At 43.9% G+C, this 26,883-nt stretch overlaps 1 protein-coding gene across 2 annotated transcripts in view; it reads right to left on the reverse strand.

Moving 5' to 3' along the window:
• Positions 1-26,883, reverse strand: part of LOC132427286 (proprotein convertase subtilisin/kexin type 5) — a 405,656-nt gene that overhangs the window by 44,874 nt on the left and 333,899 nt on the right. The window contains exons 21-22 of one of the 2 annotated variants that reach the window (XM_060014607.1): positions 10,514-10,616; positions 4,261-4,397 (exon numbers count right to left, since the gene is read on the reverse strand). In XM_060014607.1, coding sequence (XP_059870590.1) covers positions 4,261-4,397; positions 10,514-10,616 — 240 coding nt within the window. Of the gene's footprint in view, positions 1-4,260; positions 4,398-10,513; positions 10,617-26,883 lie in introns of those variants that run through there. The other variant, XM_060014609.1, reaches the window with a different exon arrangement.

A 26,883-nucleotide genomic window follows, 5' to 3' on the forward strand; every position in this document is an offset into this window, starting at 1 on the left:
CTGTGCTCTGCAACGGGAGAGGCCACAACAGTGAGAGGCCCGCATACCGCAAAAAAAAAAAAGAAAAAATTATTTATTTTTGGCTGCGTTGGGTCTTCGCTGCTGCGTGCAGGCTTTCTCTAGTTGCGACGAGTGGGGGCTACTCTTCGTTGTGGTGCGCAGGCTTCTCATTGTGGTGGCTTCTCTTGTTGCAGAGCATGGGCTCTAGATGTGCGGGCTTCAGTAGTTGTGGCATGCAGGCTTCAGTAGTTGTGGCTCACGGGCTCTAGAGCACAGGCTCAGTAGTTGTGGCACATGGGCTTAGTTGCTCCATGGCATGTGGGATCTTCCCAGACCTGTGATCGAACCAGTATCCCCCGCATTGGCAGGCGGATTCTTAACCCCTGCGCCACCAGGGAAGTCCCTGGATCAACTATCTTAAAAATGAATGATGATGGGTTCAGATATTAGAGGAAATGTTCTCCAGTTCCATTTTATTATTTATTTATTTATTTGGTTGCACCAGATCTTAGTTGCAGCTTGCCGGCTCCTTAGTTGCGGCACGGTGCCTCCTTAGTTGTGGCATGCGAACTCTTAGTTGCAGATGCATGTGGGATCTAGTTCCCTGGGCAGGGCTCAAACCCAGGCCCCCTGCATTGGGAGTGTGGAGTCTTACCCACTGCACCACCGGGGAAGTCCCTCCAATTCCATTTTTATTGTTCAGATATGGCTTTGCTATTTGGACCCCTCTGGGTATTATAATTTGGGTTTAAAGGACAGAGATGTAAAGGGTCTTGTTGTTTAAAATACACGGACCGTGCAAAAGGAAGTCACTTAGGTGCCTTAACAATGGCCAGCTTTCCCCACGTGATTGGTTCAGGATTATGCCGAGATTTGATCTTTCTACTAGCTTGATAGCATGGCAGCTCACTTAGCTTTGGATGACTATTTGGGCACCTCAGTGACTCGAATATCATGCGTAAATTTTTGGCTACTTGCCCAGAGTCTCAGAACTTAAGTTCATGTAATGATGGGGGGGAGAGGCCGGTTCTTGTAGTAGAAGTGCTGATATTTTTGTTATGGGACAAAGCCGTTCATGAGGTAATAGGAGACAAGAGTTAAAAATCAAGGAACTCCAAAAGAGGTTCAGATTGGCTTTCATTTATACTGAGGAGTAATTAACTGCTTCCAGAGTACTTCTGGGCGACCGATTTTGTTAGAAGAGAAGGTGGACCAACGTGAAGGCATTGGATATCTGCCGGAGGAGAGGAAGGTTGAGGGTTGAAAGGCAGGAAGGGAACAGGATTGCTGGAAAGGATGAAAGAAAGGCTGAGGGACTCTGAAAATAAACTTTATGAAGTTTACTCCAACACTTTGCTTACTGAAGCTGTTGTATGATTGGTAGAAGTTAGCTTCGGGCTCAGTTTGGTAGAGGATAAACCTGGAAGAGAGTTTAGAGTGGATTTTCACTAATAGAGCTGCAGATCTGCCTTTCCAAAAGGATTCAGACCCAACATTAACAAAGTTACGATTAAGCAAGGGGTGAAATTTCTACAAAGAGATGGGACAGGCTTATGTGTGGAGGTGGGACTCCCTAGCCAGAGGAATTTCAGCCTTTGAATAAAGCTTATTGATATAGAACTGCATCCGTTCCATCATCTGTCTTCTGCAGCACTGCCTCATGGATTAGCTGCACTAATAAAACCCTGCTAATCAGAACCCGCTCAACATTTCCCTCTTCAGGAAGCCTCCTGTTCTCGCTACCGCTGAAAGTAGTGACCTGTAGTAGGGTTGCTACCATTCATTCGGTCTCTATCTAATATCTTCCTGTTTTATAATACATGAGGACACACCCCTCTGTTAGATCGTAAAACTCCTTGAAAGTGAGTATCATGCTATGATTTACTGCATTTTCCCTGGTACCTATGTAGGGTAACTTATACGTGGGAGGGGCACAATACATTTTTAAAAATTATTGATGTATAGTTGATTTAAATGTTGTGTTTATCGCATGTGCTTGTGAGCTTGACAGCTCCCCAATCCTCAGACTTTTCTGATGAGATCAGTGGTAATATTAACAAATGTAAAAAAAATAGCTGTGCTTTTTTTCTGCTATACAGAGAAGTAGCTCAGCTATACATATATATATGTGTATTTCATATTCTTTTCCATTATGGTTCATCACAGGATATTGAATATGGTTCCCTGGGCTACGTAGTAGGACACTGTTGTTCATCCGTCCCATATAATAATTTGCGTCTGCTAATCCCAAACTCCCAGTCCTTCCCTCCCCTACCTCCTCTCCCCCTTGGCACCACAATACATTTTGTTAAGAGAACAGGTTAAACGCAGACTTTGAAATAGAAAACACAGAAGAAATGTCAGGGCATTTTATGTGTGGACTGGTCCAAGTAACCATAGGTTGCTTAGAACGTTTTAGATACTTGTTTAGCATTTAAGCTACTCCTTAGCTGTGTATATATATGAAGATTTAGTGTGTTTTAAATGTGAAAGGGAATTTAGATGCCATCTTGTCCATTCTCCTCCTTTTTACAAACATGGAGAGACTTAAAGAGGTGAAGTGATTGGGTTAGTGTCTTCTAGTTTATTAGTGACAAAGCCGAGACTAGAATCCAGGTTTTCTGATCGATATTGTTTCTACTGAACCATACATTCATCCATCTATTTACTGTGTGCCTTCTATATGCCAGATTCTGTGCCGTGCTTGAAATACGGCAGAAAACAGGTAGAAACCATTGACTGCTCTTACAGGGCACAGAGTCTGATGGACAAGGTAGATAGCAAGGGTGAGGAGGCCTGTGAGTGGGAAGTGCTGGGCTCCAAGGGTGCTCACATGAAGGGGGCTTAGCCTAGACAAGAAGGTTAGGGCAGCCTTCACTGAGGAAATGACATTGAAATGGAGGCCTAAAGGATGAATAGAAGGAGATCAGGTAGACAGTGGCTGCGGAACATCTCAAGGGAAGTCTGAACAGCTAGAGAGACTGAAATGCTCGCAGGAGCAAGCAGGTACAAACAGTAACAGTAGTAATAGTAGTGATAATAATAAGAATTGCTAATATTTATTGAGTACTTCCTATGCACCCCACCCCATTCTAAGTGCTTTATTATTTTATCTCATTTCATTTTCATAATAATCCTAGAAGAAGGCAGCCATGATCACCATCTTACAGATGAGAAAGGGAACAGAATAAGCAGGCTACAGGTAAAATTTGACAGATATACTTTGTTTATATACGAAACACAAAGAAAACATTTTAATTTTTACAAAGAAATGTGTTATCTCTCATTTTTCTGCAAATGCACGATGCTCTTCATTTATTCTTCATTTTTCTTGGTTTTATTACAAGCAAGAACGAAGCTAAATAATTCTCTCCTATTAGAAAAACCGTGTAAATGTCATGATGGTGGTAACTGAGAGCCTCAAGATTAGTGAGACAGCTGGGAGGGGTGGGGACTGCGATGAATTGGAGAGCAGCCCCGATGGTCTCCAGTCAACCATTTGGGGGCCATATGGAGCAGTGTTGCCAGATCTTCCAAGTTTTCAAGAGAAACCAAAAACCCAGGTTTTTATTTGAAAGTTTCCAATTTGGCTCAAATTTTAAAGTGTTCTGTAGGTCAAATAAGATATGAATTAGTCCCCCATGAAGTCAAAGTGGGGGGCAACATATGTAGGGAGACTGGAGAGGAGTCAAGGGTCAAACTACAGAGGACTTGAGAGATCATGGAGTATAATTTAATGACAGTAGAAACTTTAGCATTGCCAAGGCTGGGACGGAAAAGGTCATATTTGTGTTTGGAAAAGATTACTCTGTTCCCACAGGGCTCTGACAACTTCTAAATGGCATAGCTCAGGGCTGAGGAGACCCTGACCCAACCTCTATTACGCTATTTCTCTTAAAGACCAAATATGTCTGCCTTAATTTCCTAGCTTTTCACTTTCACCTCAATGAGTCTTAGTTTTGTCTAGCTCATGTCTGTCATCGTGTTTGCATGCCCTTTCTTTCCTCTTCTCTGGAAAGACATCTCTTAGTTTCTCTCTCATCTCCTCAGGGGCAGCGGGTCTGTGTCTCCAACAATTTGAACTTGTGTCCTGACAACAAGCAGAAACTTCAAGGTTGTACATACTCTTTAATGAACAGACAGCTGTCTAATCTCACCCCCTTGTCCCCAGAGATGAAGCTTTTTAGTCAAACCAAATAATGTCCAGTGGGTGAGCAGGTTTGCAGCAGGAAGAAGAAGCAAGCAACCAGACTCCCTCACCTACTCCACAGGAGGTGCAGTTGGAGGGCTCATCTCCTTGGCATTCTTGGCAGGTGGAGTGGCATGGATGGCATTGGTTCTTAAATTCAAATTTGCCCGAGGGACAGTTCAAAACGCAGCGACCATCATCAAAAATCCTAGAAGAAACCAGACTTTTAGAGTTTGTAAGAGTGACTTTATGGAATGGTGTTAAGTATAGAACATGTGGTGTTTGTGTTTCGCTGCACATTCTTGGTTTCATTGTTCGAGAAACAAGGGTGATGCCTGGGACTGATCATCTTAGAACATGGGGAATATTGGTCATGTACTCATCCTTGGCCAGAGATTTGGACCCAACAGCAGGCATGCCAGGAACTGGTTGGGGATGTAATCTTGATTCTGGTTTCAAACAAATTAACCAGTACCCCGGGGATTAAACCCACACTGTAGGCTCCAGCCAAACCCGGCCAACACTCAGATGGAGGTCTTTGAACTTTGAAGACACCAGATGGGTTTTTGAATCCAGAGGCCTTGGAGTAAATATTCTTTCTTTAGTTATCAGCATGCGCACACTTTGCAATGGGAATGTCAAGTCCAAGGGCTCCCAAAGAAGCACCATCCTGTAGTTTAGGTGCTACTTATAAACTTGACCTACACATATGGCAAGTAATCCATGAATTCTGATTCCTTTTTTAAAATTAATTTTTTATTGGCGTATAGTTGATTTACAATGTTGTATTAGTTTCTGCTGTACAGCAAAGTGAGTCAGTTATACATACACACATATCCACTCTTTTTAAAATTCTTTTCCCGTACAGGTGATTACAGAGTATTGAATAGAGTTCCCTGTGCTATTCAGTAGGTTCTTATTAGGTATCTATTCTATACATAGTTGAACTCTGTCATTTTTGCAAGTATTTCCTGATGTATAGGGTACCACAGTCTCTATTTTCTGACCATGTTTGCCATCACCTACAAGGGCACTGCAGATAAGTTAGCATGTGGGCTTCTAAAATCTTTGGTTTTATACACATACTATATATATATATATATATATATATATATATATATATATATGTACCATAATGTGATGGTTAATGTTTTCAAAGTTTTGCTTCTTCTTTCCCTTGGAGGTAATCCCAAGAGCAAACGTGATGAAGTAAATTGTGTCCAAGAATTTTCCTCAGCAGAAAATCCACAATGTCTAAGTGCAAGAGTCAGATGGGTCATGTGAATGGATGAAGTGAGATGGGGAGCTCCACCCTCAGAGTTTCTGTGGAGAGAGAGCCGAGATTCTGTATTTTTCACAAGTTCCTAGATGATGTTCATGGTGCTGGTCTAGAGAGCATACTTGGAGAGCTTCTCAGTGGTAGTCTGGGTTACTATGGAATTTGCTAAATGATTCCTACCTAAGTAATACAGGCGATGCCAAACTGGCATCTCAGAGAGCTCCCTTAGAGCAGTAGTTACTGTGTCAGTCGTGAGGGTGTGATGCCTCCAAGGGTGTGATGGTGGCATCCACTGAGGGCCTGCAAACAAAGCTAGGCTTTTTCTCTCTCTCTCTCCCCAGTCTGAATGTCACACAGAAGGCCAGGTGTAGGTCTTGAGCAACTCATTCCTGGGGTGGTATTTAACTTGTCTAAATCCCTCTGTTTCTATAGCTAGAATCAGCCCTAAATGGAGGATTGGCATTTCAATACCAGGTTTGGAGGAAATTGGGGTGGGGACAAGGCATCTTGAATATGTGTTGCTGCAGTTGCAGTCTCCCATCTGTCCCTGAAAGTCTGTGTCATTTGCATCTGTTTGGAAACAGAATGGGATTAAGGCCAAGCATACAAGAAGGACACCTCGTTCTTGGATCCTCAGCCCCTCAGGCTCTGGTCACCATACCCAGCGTCACTGGAGTCAACAATCCTTTTGGCCTGCTGCAGAGTGTGGAATCCCAGCCCTAACCAGACATGCACACACAGCTGGTTGTCCAAGTCAAAACAGATCTCCTGCACCATGACCCGTAAAGAGAAGACTGTGCTCCAGACTTTTAGCTGATGGCACTAATGCCAGCTGGGAATATCCTGGTCCCACCCTTGCTCTGGTTTTTTAGCTAGAAGATTTGTCAAGGAATAATTTGGTTGTAGCTAGTTAAAAAAACGGAAACAAAACAAAAACCTCCCTTTAAGAAAAAACTATGTAAGAGCTTTCTGAGGATTTTAAACAAGTGAACTACTCTGTTCTCCACTGAAAACGAGAATGGGGCATGTTTATTTGTGAAGGTTCATTTTCTTGCTAAATTAAGTTGAAAAAGAGATGGAAAGTACATCTTGTTCTTTATAGGAAGAGATGACAGATGGGTTTGGGGCAATTATTTCTCTTGAGAGGGGTGATCTAATACTGTCAATGGTTGGAACCATTTAAAACCCTTCGCGAACTTGGGTGGGTACGGAGGTGAAGCAGATGGTGTAGCGCTGCTGTGTTTATGTAGGGAAGGGGCTGTCTTTCTTACTTGAGAGCTTATTTTAAGAAAGTACCAAGCAAATGATTGTGCTTCAAACCACCTCCCTCTCTCTCTACCCTGAAGAAAGCACAGGTGACATACCCAGTTTTTGTAAGAACGTGATTCTTTATAAAGATCGAATGATAAGGACAACAGTCGTGCTTGAGTGAAGGCACTGAATTACATCATCTCTTGCAACCTCCCCATCCCGCTCAAGAACAATTGCTAAGGAACTTGAAGAAAAGTCCTATTTCAAGTGACACAGATTTCTACCACCAACAACAAATCTCCCCTAGTGGGGGAGCAGAGATATGTTGTTCTGGGCCCCATGGGGCTGATGAAAATTTTCTTTAAAGCGAACTCAAGCCATCTCTGGGACCACCAATCATCTAGTCTGTGGATTTCTAGGACACTCAGGCAAGCTCATCTCTGCAGGGGAAGCCCTTCTCTTCCCAAGTCACGTACGCTCTTGGCCTTTTCATAAGCTGTGAACCATTCCAGGTCCAACAGGCTCATGGAAAGGAAGACGGTGGCAAAACCAAGTGCTGAAGAGCTGGGCAGAGGTGAAGTTCTCAACATTGGAATTAAATTTTCCAGAAGCCCCAGGGTGTGTGTGTGTGTGTGTGTGTGTGTGTGTGTGTGTGAGAGAGAGAGAGAGAGCGAGAGAGAGAGAGATGTGAACTGGAACAGAAGAGTTGCAAGTCAGAGTTAGCTGGTCCTCTGCGCTGATCGTTGGTTTGGTCTAACTAAAGCCATCACAAGGGCATTTACTGTAATTTCCTGGCACGTTAACTTTGTAACAGAATGAAATCCCGCAAAGGATTTTTTTTTCCTGAATTCTTGAAACAGATCAAATAAAACATTTGAGGGTGGGTCAGAAAACGTTTACATGCTTTTAATTAGTTCATAGACTCCGCAGTTCCTTCAGGACTGGGTTGGGAAATTAGCTCATGCAGTGAGGACCACGGCATTACAGAGCTAGATGTGTTAAATAGCGGTGGCAAAGACGATACTTGCTTCCCCCAACTTTTTAATCATCTTGAAGGAGCTGATAAACCCAAAGGTTTATAGAAATGTAGAGGGAAAGCTAGAAGATGAAGAGAGAGCTTTTCAAGTTTCAACTTCCTTTAAAACAACTTCAGAGTTGAATTATTTTTTCAAATTTTATTATGGAAATTTTAAACATATATAAAATAAATAAGACATAACAGAACCCCCCCTATGTACTCATCACTCAGCTTCAATAATTGTCAACACATGGCCAATCTTATTTCATCTACGTCCCCAGTGATTTACTTCCCTCTCATATTGTTTTGAAGAAAACCTCTAAGTTAAAGGTTAACATTCCTTTCCCAGATAAAAACTCCTTTAGGGATGACCTTAATTGTGCCAGGACTGGAGATACCCCAAAAGCTTAAGAATAGGAAGAAACTCAGAGTGACCAATAGTTTACTCTGTTTGCCTCACCTTACCCCTTACCCCCACCCCAGATCCATTTTCTGCCATTCTCTGACCTGCTATGCCTTGGAAGTGCCCACTAGAGACCGTGTCCCCAAGCTCACTTCCCTCACTTGTAAATGGTGTTCCCCATTGGCATCCAGGTGTTTCAGACAGGGAAACACCAGTAGGAGATCTGAGGGTGGGGGGAGAGAGAGACTGGGGTATTTATTCCACTGGAGCCACAACCTGGCTTCCTCCTCCCATGATTCTGGAGTGGCTATGTTCCCTCCAGCTCCAGTTTCTATCAGGCATCCCTTCTTCTATGGCTGTAGGGTTTGCTTCAGGCCTAGGGTGTTAAATCTCCCCCAGTGTTCTGGTCCCTGAGTGCTTCCCCAGCCCTTGACTTTGACCTCCTGAACCACCTATAAAAATCCATGGATTTGCACCTGACTCTGAGCTGGACATAAAGCAGGTACTCAAGACCGTCTTGAGTAGACCCGATTCCACTCAAGGAAATACTTTGGAAAAACCTTAAGGAAAATACGTGGCTGCCCTTTGAGGACAAATAAGTCAACGACACCATCTTTCAAAATAATTTCTTTCTCCTCATCTTCTAACCCCTTTCTGGAAAATGCAGATAAGAAAAGTCAGCTAGTTCATTGCCGTGATGCGGTGCCCTTTCTTGGATGTATTTGCAAGTAACTGACATCAAGGAAGAGAAATGGGGAAAGAAATGGAGCGCTCAGGGGGATGAGAAGAAAATTGTTCCTGAGCAATAGGATTTCCAGGAGGACACCTGGTTTGAGATCTATACACATGCTTTTCTATCTTCAAAAGCTAAAGAATAGGTTGCTAAATCCTATTCAAGTGGCGCAGGAGGTGTACCTCTGATCTTCTTGTACCAATGAGCTTCAATTCTTAAAAAAATGGCCACTGATGGTAGCTGAATTTTTTTCTCACTTCTGGTGAGCCTGGGACAATCATAACTTCCACAATGTACACTGGACGATGGTAGCTGCCCTATTAAACAAGTGCTAAAAAATTCCCTTGGTTCAAAGATGTCCAAACATGCAATGGCATTTGATTGTTGATGTGAGGAGTTAGAGGAGCAAAAGGACCTATTTTCAAAATGTTGTCTGTATCTAATAGCATGCCTTGAAGCTGGCTTAAAGCAAACTCAAGAGGCATAGGTATCTTAAAGAGACACTTAGAAAATGTTATCACAGCATTAAGAATTCTTAATAAGACTGTTCTTTTGTGTTTCCTTCCTTTCCTCCTTCCCTCCTCTCACTCTCTCTCTTTCTCTTTCTGAGGGAGCTATTTGGAGAACCAAGCTCATGATATTAATTACACACTTCATCAAGTTCAATAACACATACATTTATTGAACTACGACTATGTGTTGATCACTGTAGGGGAATAAGGAGACAAATACACTACAGTTCCTACTCAGGGTGTTACAGTCCTGATAAAGAATTAGGTGAAATGACTGTTGTTCAAGGCAGAGGGAACGTCCATCCTAGAGACTCGCCTGCCACTGGAGCAGCCTCATTATACTGGTCTTGGGAGAAACCTTGCTTCCTATGCATTTATCAGAGAAGATAAGGCCAACAAATATTAAGTGCTAGAATTAGAGGAGTGTTGATTAAAAATGCAACGGGCTCCCAACTCTCTTCATTATAAATTCTCAATGTATTAGCAAAGATGCTCATCCCATTCGGATACTTACTATTTCCTCATTCATTCAGTTATCAAACACTGATTGAGTGCCTACTGTTTTCTTAGCACTGTGATAGGTAATGGAGTACAAAGATGAGTATTTCAAGGGGCTTACAGTCTAACAAGTAGAATTGTAAATCAATGTCTGAAAATGTCACAGGTGCACTTATGGAAGTTTGTACAGAGCACAGGGGAACATAAAGAGGGTGAGGTTAATTCTATTGGAAAGAGGTAAAAAAAAGCTTTCATAGAACAGTTCACCCTTGAACTAACTCTAGAAATAGGGGTAGATATTTTATTAGCAGATGGAGATGATGGTTGAGGGATGGGTGTGCAGAAAGGGATGAGATTCTAGGCATCAAAGCCACCACCACCTTCACTGATGAGAAAGCCCCTGCAGTGTCCAGGGAACCGATTCTCACAGTGGTTACGGGGCATCATAGGGGGAGGACACTACAGACCTCTGACTTTGGGCCAGACCACAGCAGGTTTCTCTGTCAGGGGAAGGAGTTTGATTCTTTTTCTTATAGGCCCAAGGGGTGCTTCTAGGTGGTAAGCACCTCCTCTCTCCCTCCTGCATCTCATGAACTCCCAACCCCAGGAGATACAAGAAAGGTCGCTCACCTTGTGCTGGGGCAGCCAGTGCAGTCTTCCTGGGTTGGCCCCCGGCACTTGGCACACGAGGATTCACAGATCTGGCAGAGGCCGTGCTTGTCGACGTATTCTCCTGGGGAACAAAATCTAGTTGTTTATCACATTTCTGCATGGCAGTGCTGTCTGGGCTGTCAGTCTGAGAGCAGCCAGCTCCCTCTGTGGCTGCCCAAAAGCGATGGAGACAACGCAGAGAGAAGAGACCTTGAATGGCTTCAGTAGCCAGTCTGCTCTTCTCCCAAGGGCCCTGGAAGTTGGAACCTCAAAAAGTCATGAGGCATGACATAATTTTGGATCTAGTCAACATGTGTTACAGATTTTATAAGTAGGGAGAGGCTGGGGTGGGGGGCCGGGCGCCCCATAAGACCACTTTACTGAGCTCCTACTGATGTTCCTGTTAAAACCTGAGGGCTCCTGGCCCATGACGAGCCCAGTTATAATCTTGGTTGAAGTCAAACCACGGGCAGGACCCACCCAGATCTTGTCCCACCGCTCTGGGGGGGATTGTGGTTACTAGTCAAAAATGGGAATTGAATCTTGGCTGACATTGGACAGATGTGAGCTGCATCTCACCCTGAAAGAGTAACGATAAAGAGATAGCCAGAGAATTCTTCATTGACTTAGAAAGTTTATCTCTCCCAAGGAAAGACCAAGATGAGGCCTTTCCACATGAACTTTCCATGAAGCAAGTTGAGCCTCATGAACTTGTGGACATTTAAAAAATTTCTCCCATGGCAAAGGTGGTGGAGAGAAGCCAACCTCATTGCAGGTGATAACCTCATGATGGGTGTCTATTCATCGAATTCAACCCTCCATTGACACTACACTCATCCTCTTCTGACATTGTCTTAAAAAAAAAAAGTCAAAAAGTGTCTTCAGTCTGATTCAAAGAGCCACTTTGTGTGATTTGGAAACTGATCGTGCCCAGAAAATATAGGTTCAGATTTCAGTAGAGTCACAACCTTCACTTGCCTCCCACATCAGCCCCAACTTTCACAGCCCCTAAGCCTGTCTGCACATTGTTCATCTGAGATCCAGCCAGAAGAGTGTGGGAGCAAGACGCACCCTCGGTTTGATCGAGGGGTGTTACGCAGACTCCAAGGTTCACTGCCTGATTTATTGTAGTTGCCTTGCAAAAAGCCCTGGAAGCTTGGACCTGACTGGTGAGGAGTGTAGGGAAGTCTACCCCTCTGCCTTTTTCCATAGCTTTACTGCACTAGCAGAGTTGGGTAAGGTAAACCTTACCTACATAAGTCTTCCACTTGCTAGCACTAAACCACAAAAGTGAAAATGAAGAGGCAACCAGCATTTGCCCTTAATGGCAGAAAAAGGCTTTCACAGAGAGTTATTCTATTGATTTCATTAACTAATGGGGAAAAGTACATACTCAGAGCAATGCAAGCATCTAAGTGGCAACACGCAGCACATCTTGGACTCTGTTCTTCTGTGCCTTCTAATAGTTGCCAAGGTACAGTGTGGACCAGAAATCTGATACATAACCTTCAGAATGGGACTGTGGTTCTCAGCCCAGGAGTGACTCCCAGAAGTCCTAGCCCCTAAAGAGTGAGGAACAGGAGGGGGCAAGGAATGTAAATGTGCAGGTTGTTCACTGTGCAAGGTGCCTTCTCAGGTGGTCAAGTGGAGGTGGAAATCCCCCCCCCCATGTTCATCCCACCAAGCTGGACAGCCTCTGCCTCTGTAAGGGGCGCCTTCTACTAATCACGCAAAGGTGTTAGAATGGACTAGGTGTACTCTTGGTAATCAGCAGTCCTGAGGCAGAAAAAACCTGGGGCTTCTGTCTAGTAGGAGTGGTGACATCAAGATGCGACTGTCTCACTCAACACAGGCATTATAGTTCTGCAGCCTTCTTTTTTTATTTTTTCAGACTCCCCCATTCCCCTCTTAATTGTTGCCCTTGCTGAAGTCTCTTCCACTTTTGTTGTGCAAGGCACAACCAACGGAGCAGTCATCAGTCCAGGCATCAGCCAGATAAAGAGCAGAGGATCCAGGGTGGACCAACTAGGAAGAAGTAGATCATGCCTACACGGCTGATGAAAACAATTTGTGTTCACAGAGTTAGATGACAGCTATGTGTCTTTCACAAGATGTGTGCTGCGTGGAACAGGAATGGGGGAGGGTTACAGAGGCTCCTAAACCCAAAGAAAGTGTATTCTAGAGAAATGTAGGATCATAGCACAGCTCACTCACTCATTCATTCACTCATTCATTCCATGATATTTTCTGAACATCTATGTGCCAGGTACTAGGTGAGATTTAGAGATATAGAAATTAAATAGTCCCTGTTCTTGGCTTCTCAAAGATTTTTGAGTAGAACGATTTTTAAGAGATATAATGCAAATGCTGGCCACATGTCTTTGACCTCTTGGACAGTCTAGGTTAAAGTCTGAAACAAAGAACAAGGGCATATGCTGAACTCTGCTAGACCTAGAGGCAAAGACCATTCCTTTGCCTTGGCGTCCATGCCTATAGGAACTGAGACAGTGGTTTGGGTCTCCCAACTCCTGATAGCTGTCCACCTTAATCTTCATGATATATTAGAGTCAATGCTAGGGTAGGATTTTAGACTAAATATACCTTGGTCTGCTAAATCAACTGCTATTTAGCTGGCTCTGCAAGTTATCCCACACCTACACCCAAAGTCTCCTTTGTAATTACAGATGATGCATGGCTAGGTCAAGCAAGGGTTATTCAGTTACTACTGTGAACATTTTAAACTCTCCTCTGTATCTGATTTGCTCCTCATTGGCTTCCGTAAGCCAGTAGGTGGCACTGACAGCTTGGCCTTGCACTTCCTTGATCTGCTCAACTATTATGGCTTCTGTTGGTGCTGACAAAGTGCCACCTTAGATATAATCATCACTTGGAATTGCCCCATCTCTGAGATTTCAAGTACCCACTCCAGACACAACCTTCTTATGCCCCATTATGAGTCTAGCTTACCCAGGCGGTGCCCTAGGCTGCTTGGTCATCCCTTCATTCATCCTTTTAGTTCCCTCTTGCATTCCTCATTTGGGCTGGTCCAACCTTCCCAAGACTCAGTCCCACCATTCTTTCCCCATTCTTTCTCAGAATATGACCTCACTACCTAATTTTCTGATAAGATACCGTTTCCCCAGCATCCTTTTTTTCAATGTCAAAATTCCTATCTTCTTGAATGTTCACCAGTCGTCTGTCTCTGAGGAAGTTAGTCTTTTTTCTTGGCCATTCTCTCCATCTAATGCTCTTAATCTTTCCTCAGGATATTTCTCCACCAGTCTGTCTTTAGTCCTTTCTTCACATCTCCCACCATCCTCGGATCTATAAAAGTTCTCCCCAACCTAAAACCTTTGGAAGCATTTTTCTTCCCTGATAAGTGACTCTTAAAACATGTCTTTTCCTCCTACCATTTGGAAACAAAATGGAGAAAATCTCATAACCTAGAAGCTTATGTAAGAGAATCAGCATAAGACAGCTAAACTGTGCATCTCTCTCCAGTCTGCATGCCTCTTAACTTGAGAGCCAACTCTGGCTTTAGAACAGATGAGAATAGAGAAACCTGTCCCGTTTTTCATATTTATGTAGACGTCCAATGAGTTACATAAACAACTGCCCCCAGCCCTTGCAGGCACAAGAGTTCCACTGCACATTTGAAAGCAAAGAAACCAGATTCCAAGGACGTAGTCAAGTTGCTGTTTTTTTGGTTGTTGGAGCAGTAAATTCTTGTCATCTGTTTTCATTGCACAATGAAGCTGAATGTTTATGACAGGCGTGATATACAAAATTCTTAGGAAAAATCACTTTAGCACAGACTCCGGGGTCAATATTTTTGTTCTCCACCTCAGCCTCCAAGCTCTCCCTTCTGGTGTCTTCATCCATTATTATCATGTCCAAATTATCTTTCTCCTGTCATCAAAATTTTTTCATCCCCCTTTTAGTTTCTTTCTCATCTCATAATAGTTCAAAGGACACTGAGGCAGTAGGGTCTCATGGGGAGGAATGATGTCTCAGCAGTAGAAGACACATCTTAAAAATTAATACTTGTAAATTTAAAAGTTTACAAGCACAAGTAAGTGCCTTAGCCCGCCTGTTCCACTTCTTGATGACATTGCAGAATGTGTTTGTGTTAACAAGTCTAAGTTACAAATAAACTTTATGAAATCACCCAGAATAGGTAAACATTGATTACATCCTCCGCAGCTACCAAACATGGTTGAGACTCACATAGCAATATTTTTTAGGCTTACATGGCTAGAAGAGCTTCATGTCTCCGGCTAAAATGCTTTGCTTTCTTTGGTACCTTGTAATATTTCTTTTACTGATTAGAGTCAGTAATATTTAAGCAAATAAATATATAAGCCCAGTAAACTAATAAACACATAAGTAGATTATGATGTGAGTTTAAAACAGCTTTTTAGCAAGGGTGATTAGTAAGAGAAAATAAGAGGGACATTGGATGAGAAATCAGCCATTTGATCTTTGATCTGGTTATTTCAATGAGCAACCTTGTGTTACTGAATTATTTGTAGATCTCTTATCACTCAGATGCCAGGTCTCATAGAATGTGACTTTCCTGAATGTTTCCACAACCAGAAGTGCTAATCAAATAATACCGTCTCTTTGCAAGGATGCCAACAACTAGTTTCCAACTTAAGATACCACTGTGTGCAGACAGTTTTCATGAAAAGAAAGCCATATATTTATTAGTTTCCACCAGCTACAATAAATGCACAGTAACACTTTCAACCCGTTATATACTAATGAGATAATTCAGTTTTTAAGGCCTCATGCAGTGTGAAGTTTTATAGCAAAGTTCAGAATATGAGGCCATCAACTGAGCCTGCAATATCTTCACTTAAAAGTCTACACAATTATTTAGCCTTAAAAAGGAAGGAAATTCTGACACATGCCACAACAATGATGAAACTTGAAGACATGTGCTAAGTGAAATAACCCAGTCACAGAATGACAAATATTGCATGATTCCATTTAGACGCCATACCTAGAGTAGTCAACTGCAAAGGGACAGAATGTAAAATGGAGGTTGCCAGGAGCTGGGGGAAGCGGAGAAGTGGGGAGTTATTGCTTAATGGGTGCGGAGTTTCAGCGGGGGAAGATGAAAAAGTTCTGGTGATGGATAGTGATAAGGGTTGCACTACAATGTGAATGTAATTAATGCTGTAAAACTGGACACTAATAATGGTTAAAATAGTAAATTTTATGTTACACAGAATACATTTTGCCACACACACACACACACACACACACACACGTCTACACGATGAGTTTATTCCCTAGAAGGGCAATACTTGATTTTAACTAAAAACCTCAGGATTCTCTGCCTTTGGGGATGGGTCCAAAGAGCACCAGCCGTCTTGGGGAGCCAGTTTGTTAAACTGAGTCTTGGGAGACCTCCTGTGCTAGTGGAGATAAATGAGTAAGTGGATAAAGCTTGTGAAAATGGAGACATCTGGCAGATGGAACACTGTTTTTCCTTTCCATTAGAAGTTACAAAGGCAGAGTGAAGGTCACGCAGCTCAAAGCAGAGTTCTGTTTCCACAGCCTGGAGGTGTCTGGGGCTACTGCTTCTCTATCTCGTCCTCTTAGTGATTTCCGCTTTTCCTCCCCCACAGGCTTTTCTGATTGACGAGACTTATCCTTCCTGATCCCATTGCTTTTTCATTCTCAGGTGCTAGTATTCTTCTGTGTGGTTTGTGCAGATGCTATGAAATGCTACTCTGGCACCCCCGTAGGCTGGCACTCCTGCAAAAAGATGGATCGTAAAATGTGGATCCAACACACTCGCAAATGGTTAGTTTCCCTCAGCCTGCATGCTGTCCGAAGAGCAAGGAATTAAGAGTTGATCCTTTTAGTTTTTCCCTGCAGTTTGGGCCCTGACCATAGTCAGGCTGCTAAAAAAATGTATGCAAAGTGAAGTCTTGGCCAACACACCTGAGTAGAGTAGTGATGTAGCAATCACACGAGCTCCCATTCACCGACACCTACCGTATTACAAATACTGTATGTATCTGTAATAGGTAATGTTTAAGCCAGACAACAGCTGCTTTTGTGAATGAGAAACCAAGGCTCAGAGAGATGAACAATTTTGCATAAATTCACTCAACTAGGTGAGTGACAGAGTTGGGTTGTGAGTCAGGTTTGTCCGAGTCTGAGCCATGCTCTTTCTGCAATATTTCCCTGGTATCAATTCATTTCCCCTTTTGGAGTTCCAAGTAGCTTTGCTATTTATAAAAAGAAAGAACTGAGTACATGCCTCCTCCAAACCACTTGCTGAGGTAAGGGTATCAAAAAGGAATTCACTGTGTAAACAAATGAACTTTGAGCTGGCCTACTGCTCTAAGCAGATTTACTCAATGATTGAATATACCTTCCAAATTTATTTTCTCATAAAATGGCCACCATTTATTAAAAGGCAATTCTGCTTATTGAATTGATATTTTACAAGCAGCTTATTTTGTCCGCTAGGCTAGAAGCTTTTAAGAGGAATCCCCCAATTCTTTTTTGAATGAATAAAATAATTGGTTGGAACTCTGCAAAGGGATTTTCTATACCTCTTAACTGCTGTCCACAACCAAAATAAACTGTCTCCTCAGAAATAGCTTACAACCAGAATTATAGTAGCTTCTCTCTGGTCCCTCAATTTATATGAAAATCTAGTATAGATGGATTGTTTCCTGTACCTCTTCTGCTCAATTAAGAGAATTTTGCACTGTCTTTATGTTAGTGAAAAGTCACTCTTTTCCTAGTTAGGGAAGCTAAAATTAAAAAGGCACTGAACAGTTGGTTCCAAGATCAGACACAAGAGAAGACAAGAGGCATGAGTGTGATTATTATCTGCATTTAAACAAAATAAATTTACAAAGCCTATTGTTGAATGTGTGGGTGAGGGAAGCCATGAGCACTTTCCCGTAAGCAGTGTGCAGTGGGTAGGAATCCATTTCTTGCCCATTGGAGGTGTGCAAAGTGTCTTGACGGTCTCTCTAATTAGTGGGCTGTCTGCTCTCCCTGTAAGTGAGCCTAGACTCACTGCAGGTTCTTTTGGGCACTCCATCCCTCTCCTCCTCAGAGGTAAGATTTTATCCCCCAGTGTTCCCACCATTTGTGCCTGCAGAGGCACTACTCGTGGGAGAAACTGTACAGAATGTGATGTGTTCATGGTGAGGGGATATGTGGGGTTCAATACCCAGTGCTGGAAGTAAGTGATCATAATTTGAGAAAATAACGTGTTTACCTTTCGGAAAACATGGCTCATTACCTGAGGCAGGTCATGCTTGGGAGACACTTACTGAGAAAGTGACTTGAAAGAACAGGTTGTTGACTAGAGCTTCCCGTAAGCCAGCGAGTGAGCAGGGGAGCTATCAGGCCGTAAGGGCTGCGTCATTCCCCTTCACTTTGGGGGTGATGAAGATGGCAGGGGAAACTGTCAGCGGTGTGGCCCACTGAGCCTTCCTGACACTTTTGAACTAAACAAGGGTCCTAGCTTGTGAATCGGTTAAAACCCAAAGTCCTTCCCAAGGAGCGTAATATGATCTAAATGTTTTCTGTGATGGTGGAAGTCCTGAACACAGGCACAAAGATGAGACTTGTTGTCCTGTACTTTCATTGCTATGGTTACCCAAATAGCCTCCCTAAATAACCGTTTTTAAAACTTGCTCTTTTTTTTTTTTTTAATGTAAATTGGTGCAGCCACTGTGGAAAACATCATGGAAGTTTCTCAAAAAACTAAAAATAGAGCTACCATATGACCCAGCAATTCCACTCCTAGGTACATATCCAAAAAAAAACCCAAACACTGATACAAATAGATATATGCACTCCAATGTTCATAGCAGTGTTATTTACAATTGCCAAGATATGGAAGTAGCCTAAGTGTCTATCAACAGATCAATGGATGAAGAAGGTGTGAGATATATACACACACACACACACACACACACACACCCCCAATATATACAATGGAATACTACTCAGCATAAAAAAGAATGAAATTTTGCCATTTGCAGCAACATGGATGGACTTGGAGGGCGTTATGCTAAGTGAAATAAGTCGGACAAATAAGGACACGTACTGTATGATATCTCTTATATGTGGAATCTAAAAAAATATAACAAACTAGTGAATATAATAAAAAAGAAACAGACTCACAGATATAGAGAACAAACTAGTGGTTACCAGTGGTGGGAGGAGGGGCAATATAGGGGTAGGGGAGTGGGAGATACAAACTACTGGGTGTGAGATAGGCTCCAGGATGTATTGCACAACATGGGGAATATAGCCAATATCTTGTAGTAACTGTAAATGGAAAGTAACCTTCAAAAATTGTATAAAAAATTTAAAAAATTAAAATGAAAAAATTAAGTTAACAAACGTAAAACAAAACAAAACAAAAACAAGTCTTGCTCTTAAACCCTTCAAGGCACCACTGCTGTCCCTTCCCCAACTCCAGTGCCCATGGAAGGGAACATCCTCAAATTACTCTCCTTCTCTTGCTCTGCATCAATAATCCAAAGTGCTGTCTTTGTCTTTCCTCGCCCTTCCTTAGTCTTTCCTCAAGCCCTGCCTGCTGGTGCTAAGTTGCAGCCTAACTGCTAATTAAGAGAAAGAGAATCTCCTGGAAAGAGAAAGAAGTTGCCTTCCAAGGCCTAGGGCTGCACCTGCACCTGAGCAGGTAACTGGCAATTTAGTCTTTCATTGGGTCATCCTTAACGCTCCCCATCCTCGGGCAGGAGATGCTGCCTTCTAAGAGATGGTTTCGTTTGTCTAGGGACAAGTCTGAATGGAGCATGGCACCCAGAACACCTCAGTCCCTTAGTGACCGGGGAAGCATTTGATGAGTCAGGCTGCCATATGTTTTTTGTGTGTGTGTGTTTGTTTTGAATTTTATTTTATATTTTTTATACAGCAGGTTCTTATTCGTTACCTGTTTTATACATATTAGTGTATATACATCTAATCCCAATCTCCCAATTCATAGGGCTAGGCTGCCATATGTTTTGTTGAGAGTGACCAAACTGTGCTTTTGGAAAGACTCAAGTATGGAAATAAAGCAGGGAACCAAAGTTTGCTGTGTGCCTACAGTGGAGTGCCAGCGTGGTAGGAAGCATTGTTTTGGATAAATGCGCAAATTTTGGAGTCATCCCCACCTGGGTTTGATTTTGGCTTCCTCCTCCAGCTGCCTGACATTAATCAAGTCACATATTTCCCTGACATTCCTCTTCTGTGTACTGTGGATGATATTTTCTTTCTCACAGAATGTGGTGGGGATCAAGTGAGAAAACAGACCTGAAAGCACCTCTCACAGTGGATGACAGGATGGTAGTTGTAATTATCAGGTACTTTGAATATGTTACCTCATTAAACCTCAAATTAATCAGGTAGGGTAGGGGCTATCATCTTCATTTGACCAAATAAGGAAGTCAGGCGTCAAAATATTCTCTCTCTGAACATCACCCAAACCCTGGGCTCATTGGATCCCGAATTGTGCCTTTTCCACCCCCCGCCCCTCCCCCGAGGGGACTCGAAGAATGTACTGGCTGCACAGGTCGGTGGCAATGAGGCAACTGAAATTAATGACCCTGGAGATGGAGAACTATGACCTCTCAAAGCAATTCAGCTGCGAGACGCAACCCACGCACGCAAGGTCATTTCCATACGTAATTAGCAGCCCCCGGGAGCCAGCCTCCCAGTACCAGAGCAAAGGCAGCTTTCCCTGCGCGTGGCTGTGGAAAATTCCGGAGCTATGGCTGCTGAGGTAGAAGTTTGGGGAGGCACACAGGCTTCTCCCGAGAAGCACGGTTTCCCCCGCTCGGGTGCAGAGCATGGGATTCTGGGCCCCGCGGCGGCGTAGGAGCTACGCTTGGACGACCGGCTTCTCCTTTAGGTGAGTGGCCCGGAACGGACTTAGCTTCCTTCCTTGGCTGGTATCAGGATAAATTGCAGAGTTTCCTCTCTGTCTCAGTGACGGTGGCACACATAAGCAGATGACAGTGGAAGTGGGTGCAGGGCTGTATGTCGTGAGGGTGGGTGTGTTCTGTGTACGGGCGGGGGAGTTCGTGTTGAGAGGGGAGAGGCCTCAGAAGCCCTGGGCGTCGGAGACGGGGAGTCCCAAGTGTTTCCCTGCCTACCAGCCTCCTTCCGCGTGGTTTGTGTCCGATAAGACCTTTAGACTCTGTCCGGAGCGTGAGAGCCAGGGCTGGCCCCTCACCTGGCACTACCATAGAGTGCCTGCGCCTCTCACCCCCCCTTCAGGATTCCTCTCTTTGCCACTGAGCCCTTGGATGAGCATGTGCTGTCCTCTCCCCGCTCAGAGAGGGGAGAGGCAGGAACAGGTGAGGTGCTTGTGTCCGGAACTGGCTGTCCTAGATGTGAATCCCAGGGTTCTCTTGGGCTACCTGTGTAAGCTTGCACAAGTGATGTAACCTCTCCTCCCCTGGGCCTGACCTCCACCCTTCATGGCTGAGCTCACCTCAGGCCGACCCTCAGGGTCTCCCCAGGGGCCACTGCATCTTCCTGCTCTAGTTACATCACTGTCCTGGGGGAGGGGAGGGGCCCTTCAGCATCATTTCTAGGGAACAGGCCCCACGTTCGGGGGTCCTGGACCTTTAGAGACTAGCCTACAGCTTAGGCTTGCAGCCACCAGGCGGTGAGGTAGGGCTCGGTGTCCAGGACTCGGGAAGCCTGACGCTCCCTGGAAACTCGCTGTGATGCCAACAGGCAGAGCTGGTGAGTCAGGCTCTCCCCCCCTTCCCAAACTCCCTCTGGCAGCTGTCTGACCTGCTTTGACTCCTTTTTGCTTTCAAGGCTGCTCTCGATATTTGTCTTAACCAGATTTTACACGGTGTGATGTGCCTGAGGCCCCAAGCCCTCCTGAAGAGGGAGAGGGCTGGTTCCTCTCTCTGCTGTTCACAGTTTGCCAAAATGGGCAGGGATGGGCTGTGGAAAAGCTGCCCATGGGCTCGGGGAACTTGAATGGTTTTTTGCTTATGCAGTCATTGAGCTTGATTTAGGTTGTAATTTCCTGAAGATGAATTTGTAAGAAGCCAACATTTTCTGTGGGATAAAAACAAGCACTTAACTACAGTAGCACAAATGATGGGCAGGCAAAACTGCTAAAAGGAGCAGAGGCAGGAGAAAAATGTGTGTAGTTTGGGGATTAGAAGTCCGGGCCCTGGACTGGAGATAAGGGGACCTTTTCTGGGATAGCTGGGTGCTTTCGCAATGCTTCCACATTTAATTCTCAGAGCCAGCTTACGGAGGTGAGCCCTGCTCTCATTTGAAAGAGGAAACTGAGGCTCAGGAAACTTAAGTCATCTGTCCAGTTTCACTGAATTAGCGATAATCCAAATAGCTAACACTTATTCACTGATGGCGTATGCTAGGAATTGTCCTGAGTGCTTTGTGTGTATCAGCTCAATCCTTACAGTAATAACCCCATGGGGAAAGGAGGGCTCTGTATACAGCTGTTTTTTTTTTTTTAAATCATCCTCATTTTCCTGTTGAGAAAGTTGAGGCAATGAGATATGAAGGGACCTATTACAGTCACCCAGCTGGGACGTAAACCCGGGAGGTCAGATTCCGAACTCTGCTCCTTTAACCCTGGTTTTGTAGCACTCATTTTCCCAGAAGTTATTGGAGATGGGATTGATCCCAGGCCCGGTTGACGTCAGATGTCGTGTGCCCCTTCTACTCCACTGGAAATTCAAATAATTGGTGAGCTGTGTGCGCGTGTGATGAGTTCAAAATATGCAGCCCTAGACATCTCAATCATGCAACCTGTACTATTGCTTGCCTAACATTTTCTGGAGGCTATTTGGGAAGAAGGCTTAATGTCTACCCTTCATGAGACAGGCAGAATCAGCTCACATAAAATACCGAGAACGTCAGCCAATGTAGAAGAAGTATTCAAAACCTCATGGTTGCCCAGGGCAGCTTGTTCCTGTTGTAGCCCTCCCTGAGGACAGGACCATTTCTTGTTCAGTTTTAGGTCCTCATGGCTTCACTGCATGAGTAGAAGATTCTTCCTAGACTTGTTTTGTGTTTTTTTGGGAGATATTCGTTAAATATTTGTTGTACTGAAATAAGATTGACTTGGGCCTCAAAAAAATGGATGTGGCTAGGTGGGGAGGGCGGGGGGGGGGGAAGTGGAGCATATTTCAGGAGGGGAACACAGAAAGCAAAGGACTGGGGAGCTGGGCTAGGCATGATGTCTCTGTGACTCAGGAAAATGTTTGGATTGACTGAAGCGGAAACTGAGTTTGGATAGAGCATATAGATCATGGAACATCAGGCAGAGGTGTATCGAATGGGTGTGGTTGGCTGAAGCGAGCCAAGGAAGGTTTAGGAAGAAGGTCACTGATGAGAACAACTTTGGAGGGTGATCACCCTGGTCGGGGGAGACTGGCTGAATTGGGGGGACAGGCTGAAAAGTCAGCTAGCAGATGGCTTCAGAAAGCCAGGAGTGAGGGAATAGTAGCTATTGCAAACCAGATCATCGAGAAAACAGAGTCACAGGATCTCAGGGAGAGGGGGAGTTTGGAACTTATCTAGGGATCAGGCTTAATTGTCTCAATGGTTTCTAGCTCAGTGACTGCCCAGTATTTGAGTAAAAACTAAAAGGGATGGAGAACTCATTATCTCCTCTTCCAGTTTTGGAAAGCCCTGCAGAAATGTCTTTGTAGTTAGTAGGCCAAAATGGCCTCCGAGTAAATTTTATACATTGGTCATTTCGAAAGAATAGCTGTTATGAAAAAAAGAAAAGCAAGATATTTATGAGAATAGTGAAAAGAGTCAAGATTGGAGTCCAAGGCTCAGGCATGCGTGGCTTTGAGCAAGTCGGGGTAAACGCTGAGTTTTATTTACTTCTGTGACAGTGGGGATGAAACCCGTCCTGCCTGGTTCTCTGGTCTATTTGGAGGAGCAAATGATATGCCTTGTGACAATGTTTTGGAAACTTCAAAACGCCTTATAAAGGAGGGGAAGATAAGATGACTAATGCTCCACAGGAGGGAATATAGTACAGTTTAGTGACAGAGAAAGCTGGATCCAAATTCTTACTCTACCACTTTCTAGCTGTGTGATTTGGGGCTCCATCTCTAACCCTCGTTTCCATAGCCGCAAAATGGAATAAAAATAGTCAACTCTAGAAAGTTGTTGTAACAACTCAATTTGGTAAAGGACTCAGCACAGAGTCTGCTTGACATATAATAAGCCACAAATAAATACAGTTACTGTTATTATTGATAAATGACGCCTCCTGCATACAGGAGGTGGGTCGAGAACAAGGAGTCAAATCCATGCACTTGAACTTGAGGGATTAAAGAAATGATGGTAGCATTGACAGGGCCTGAGGATGTGAGGGAAGCTGGTTGGGATGAACTAGCAGAAGTTTGGAAAATGCACGACAACCGGCATGGCTCTGTGTGTTTATACAGATGCCTCGGGCAGGATTTTGACAGTGGCTGTTTTTTGCGTCTGCTCAATGTCGAGCGGCTGTGTTCTCTCTCTGAACAAGTATAACAAGAGTTGATGGAGTAAAATATAGTGCAGGAGTTCATAGCCCATTCTGCCGAGTTCCATGCCATAAACGATCAGGAGCTCAATGCATTGTTAGCAGATAGAGTGTCAGGTTTAGGTGCCAGGGTGGTGAAAGAAATGTCATCACCTACACATTCCAGTGGAGGGGCCGTCCTGTTCTTGGCCAGGATGGCCGTTTGGCAGAAAAGTCAAGCATCTGTAGACACTCTCATGTACAAACCCACGCAGAAGGAAGGTCAGTTGTTACAAGGGCTCCGATCGCAATGATTGCAGCTGCTTAGTTGGATTTTGTGCCCATCCGAAAAGATGCTTTTCAGTGAGTAACGAGTCTCAGGTAAATGATGAACTCGCATTAGCAGGTTAAAGGCTCATCATTATAGCAGAGGCAATGCTTGTGGAAGGTGCAGGGAGGAGTGTCCTTGTACCAACCAGGCTAAGTGCCTGGTAAGGTAAGAGCATGAGTTTGATATTATTTGTGTTCGGGAGAGAGAGCACTTCAGAAAGCCTACATCTCAAGAAAGTTTCTTCAGTTGACTGTCAGGCAAGCTGATGTCCACCCACGAGATCCCTTTTTTACAGATGAAAAAGCTGACAATGACAGTTTACCCAGCTCTCCCCAAATCACACCGTTTGTCTGTCCCCTCTCCATTTTCAGCTATGTTGAGGGGGAAAGATAATCATTTAGGGAAATTGTAGAGAGAAATAAAGGCAAAGCAACACTCAGAGATGATAGAAGCCATGCTTTCTCTAGGTTGGCAAAGGACTTGATACCAGAAGGTTGTTGACGGTAACATTCAACTTATCTCACATGGTAAACTTCTAGTTATTTATCTTGGAATTTCTTCTGCTTCCTTGTCTTCAAACATCTTCTATAAAGTGGAGATTCCTAAATAGCTTTTCCTAGTCCAGATCTGTCTCCTGAGTTCAATAATCCTATATCCATTTGCCCACAGACTCAACACCTGGACACTTCACAGGTATTTCCAACCCAAAATGTCCAACAAGACTTAGCATCTCATGCCAGTACCTACATCCTTCCTATACGCACTGTGTAGGTGGGTGCTGCCACCATCTGATCGGGAAAGCCAGTACGGGGATCCGATGCTCAACCCCACCCTTCCCCACATTTGATCCCTCACAGTCTCTCAGCTCCGTCTCCAGCACCACCACAGGACTTCTCACCCAGTCTTTCCTATCCCATGTAATAGATTTAATTTCCTAATTGGTCTCTGGGACTCATTATCTGCTCTACCCACCTCACCCCTGTTCTGTCTACTCTAACCAGAATGGGAATTTGATACTGCTCTTCTACCTGAAGTCTTCCAGTGCTGTCCCCTCAATACAGAATAAAGCTCCAAAGAAGGATATCCACGAGCCTTCAAGTTTTGGCCCTTGCCTCCACTGCTGGCCTCATCCCCTGCCGCTCTCCCTGTGAGCTGTAGCAGACTTTTTTGGTGCCCTGCACACATCCTGTGGCCACATCAGTGTGTGGAAACCAACTTCCAGGGGAGAGTATCTGCTTGTATCAGTGTGAGGCTTTCTCCAGTGCAGGAAGGCTGCTCTGTCCGGTGCACGTGGCAGGCCAGGAGAACCAGGGAACTAACCGTGGAGTTTTCCTCCACCAATGCCAGGGATTTGGTGCATAAAGATCATGACACCATTGTCCCTCCAGTGAGATGACTCTGAGGCCTGTGATCTATACCATTTTCCAGAGTTTTCCCACAGGACTGAGCTTCGGGCTGTCTCCTGGATCGCTATTTGCCAAGTGATAAAAGTGGTCAAAACATTTTGGTAAATAAATTGACGTGTTTGGAATTAGGAATGCAAAAGAGAGTCACCTGGAAGCTGATAGCTCCATGGAAATGTATGCATGCATTCATTTAAGATAATTATTAAGCAACTACTACACGCCAGGCACACTTCCAGTGATTTGGGATACAACGGTAGGCAAAACACAAGTCTCTTCCCTGGTGAAGCACAGGAGATAGCGTGTACATCACAGATACAACAAACTAGTAAATTTTGTATGGTTAGAAGCTAATCAGTGCTATGGACCATAAAAAAGAACAAAATTGGGTCATTTGTAGACACGTGGATGGACCTAGAGACTGTCATACAGAGTGAAGTAAGTCAGAAAGAGAAAAACCGTATATTAATGCATGTATGTGGAATCTGGAAAAATCGTGTAGATGATCCTATTTGCAAAGCAGAAATAGAGACACAGACGTAGAGAACAAATGTATGGATACCAAGGGGGAAAGGGTGGGGGGTGGGGGGAGGAATTGGGAGATCGTGATTGACACGTATACACTATTGCTACTGTGTATAAAATAGATAACTAATGAGAACATACGGTATAGCACAGGGAACCCTACTTGATGCACTGTGGTGACCTGACTGGGAAGGAAGTCCAAAAGGGAGGGGATATATGTATTGATATACGTATGGTTGATTCACTTTGCTGTACAGTAGACACTAACAACGTTGTAAAGCAACTATACTCCAATAAAAATTAATTAAAAAAAGAAGCTAATCAACTCTATGGGAAAAACAAGGCAAAGAGGGCAAGCAAATCAGAGCATGCTGGCGAGAGGCAGTGGTAGAGATGCAGGTTGCAAATAGAATGTAATGAGATCCAGAAACAACAGCTATAGAACCCGAGAAGTGAGTGTGTGCATTAGGCTGGAGTTGTTCTGAAAGCTAGTTGACAAGGTCAATTACCAACACGCAGTACGGTAATTTTGCTTCCAGTAGGCTAGACATTTGTGCTTCAGTGTACACCAGCCCTATTC

The sequence above is a fragment of the Delphinus delphis genome, chromosome 6 (assembly GCF_949987515.2).
Source record: "Delphinus delphis chromosome 6, mDelDel1.2, whole genome shotgun sequence".
Lineage (NCBI taxonomy): Eukaryota > Metazoa > Chordata > Mammalia > Artiodactyla > Delphinidae > Delphinus > Delphinus delphis.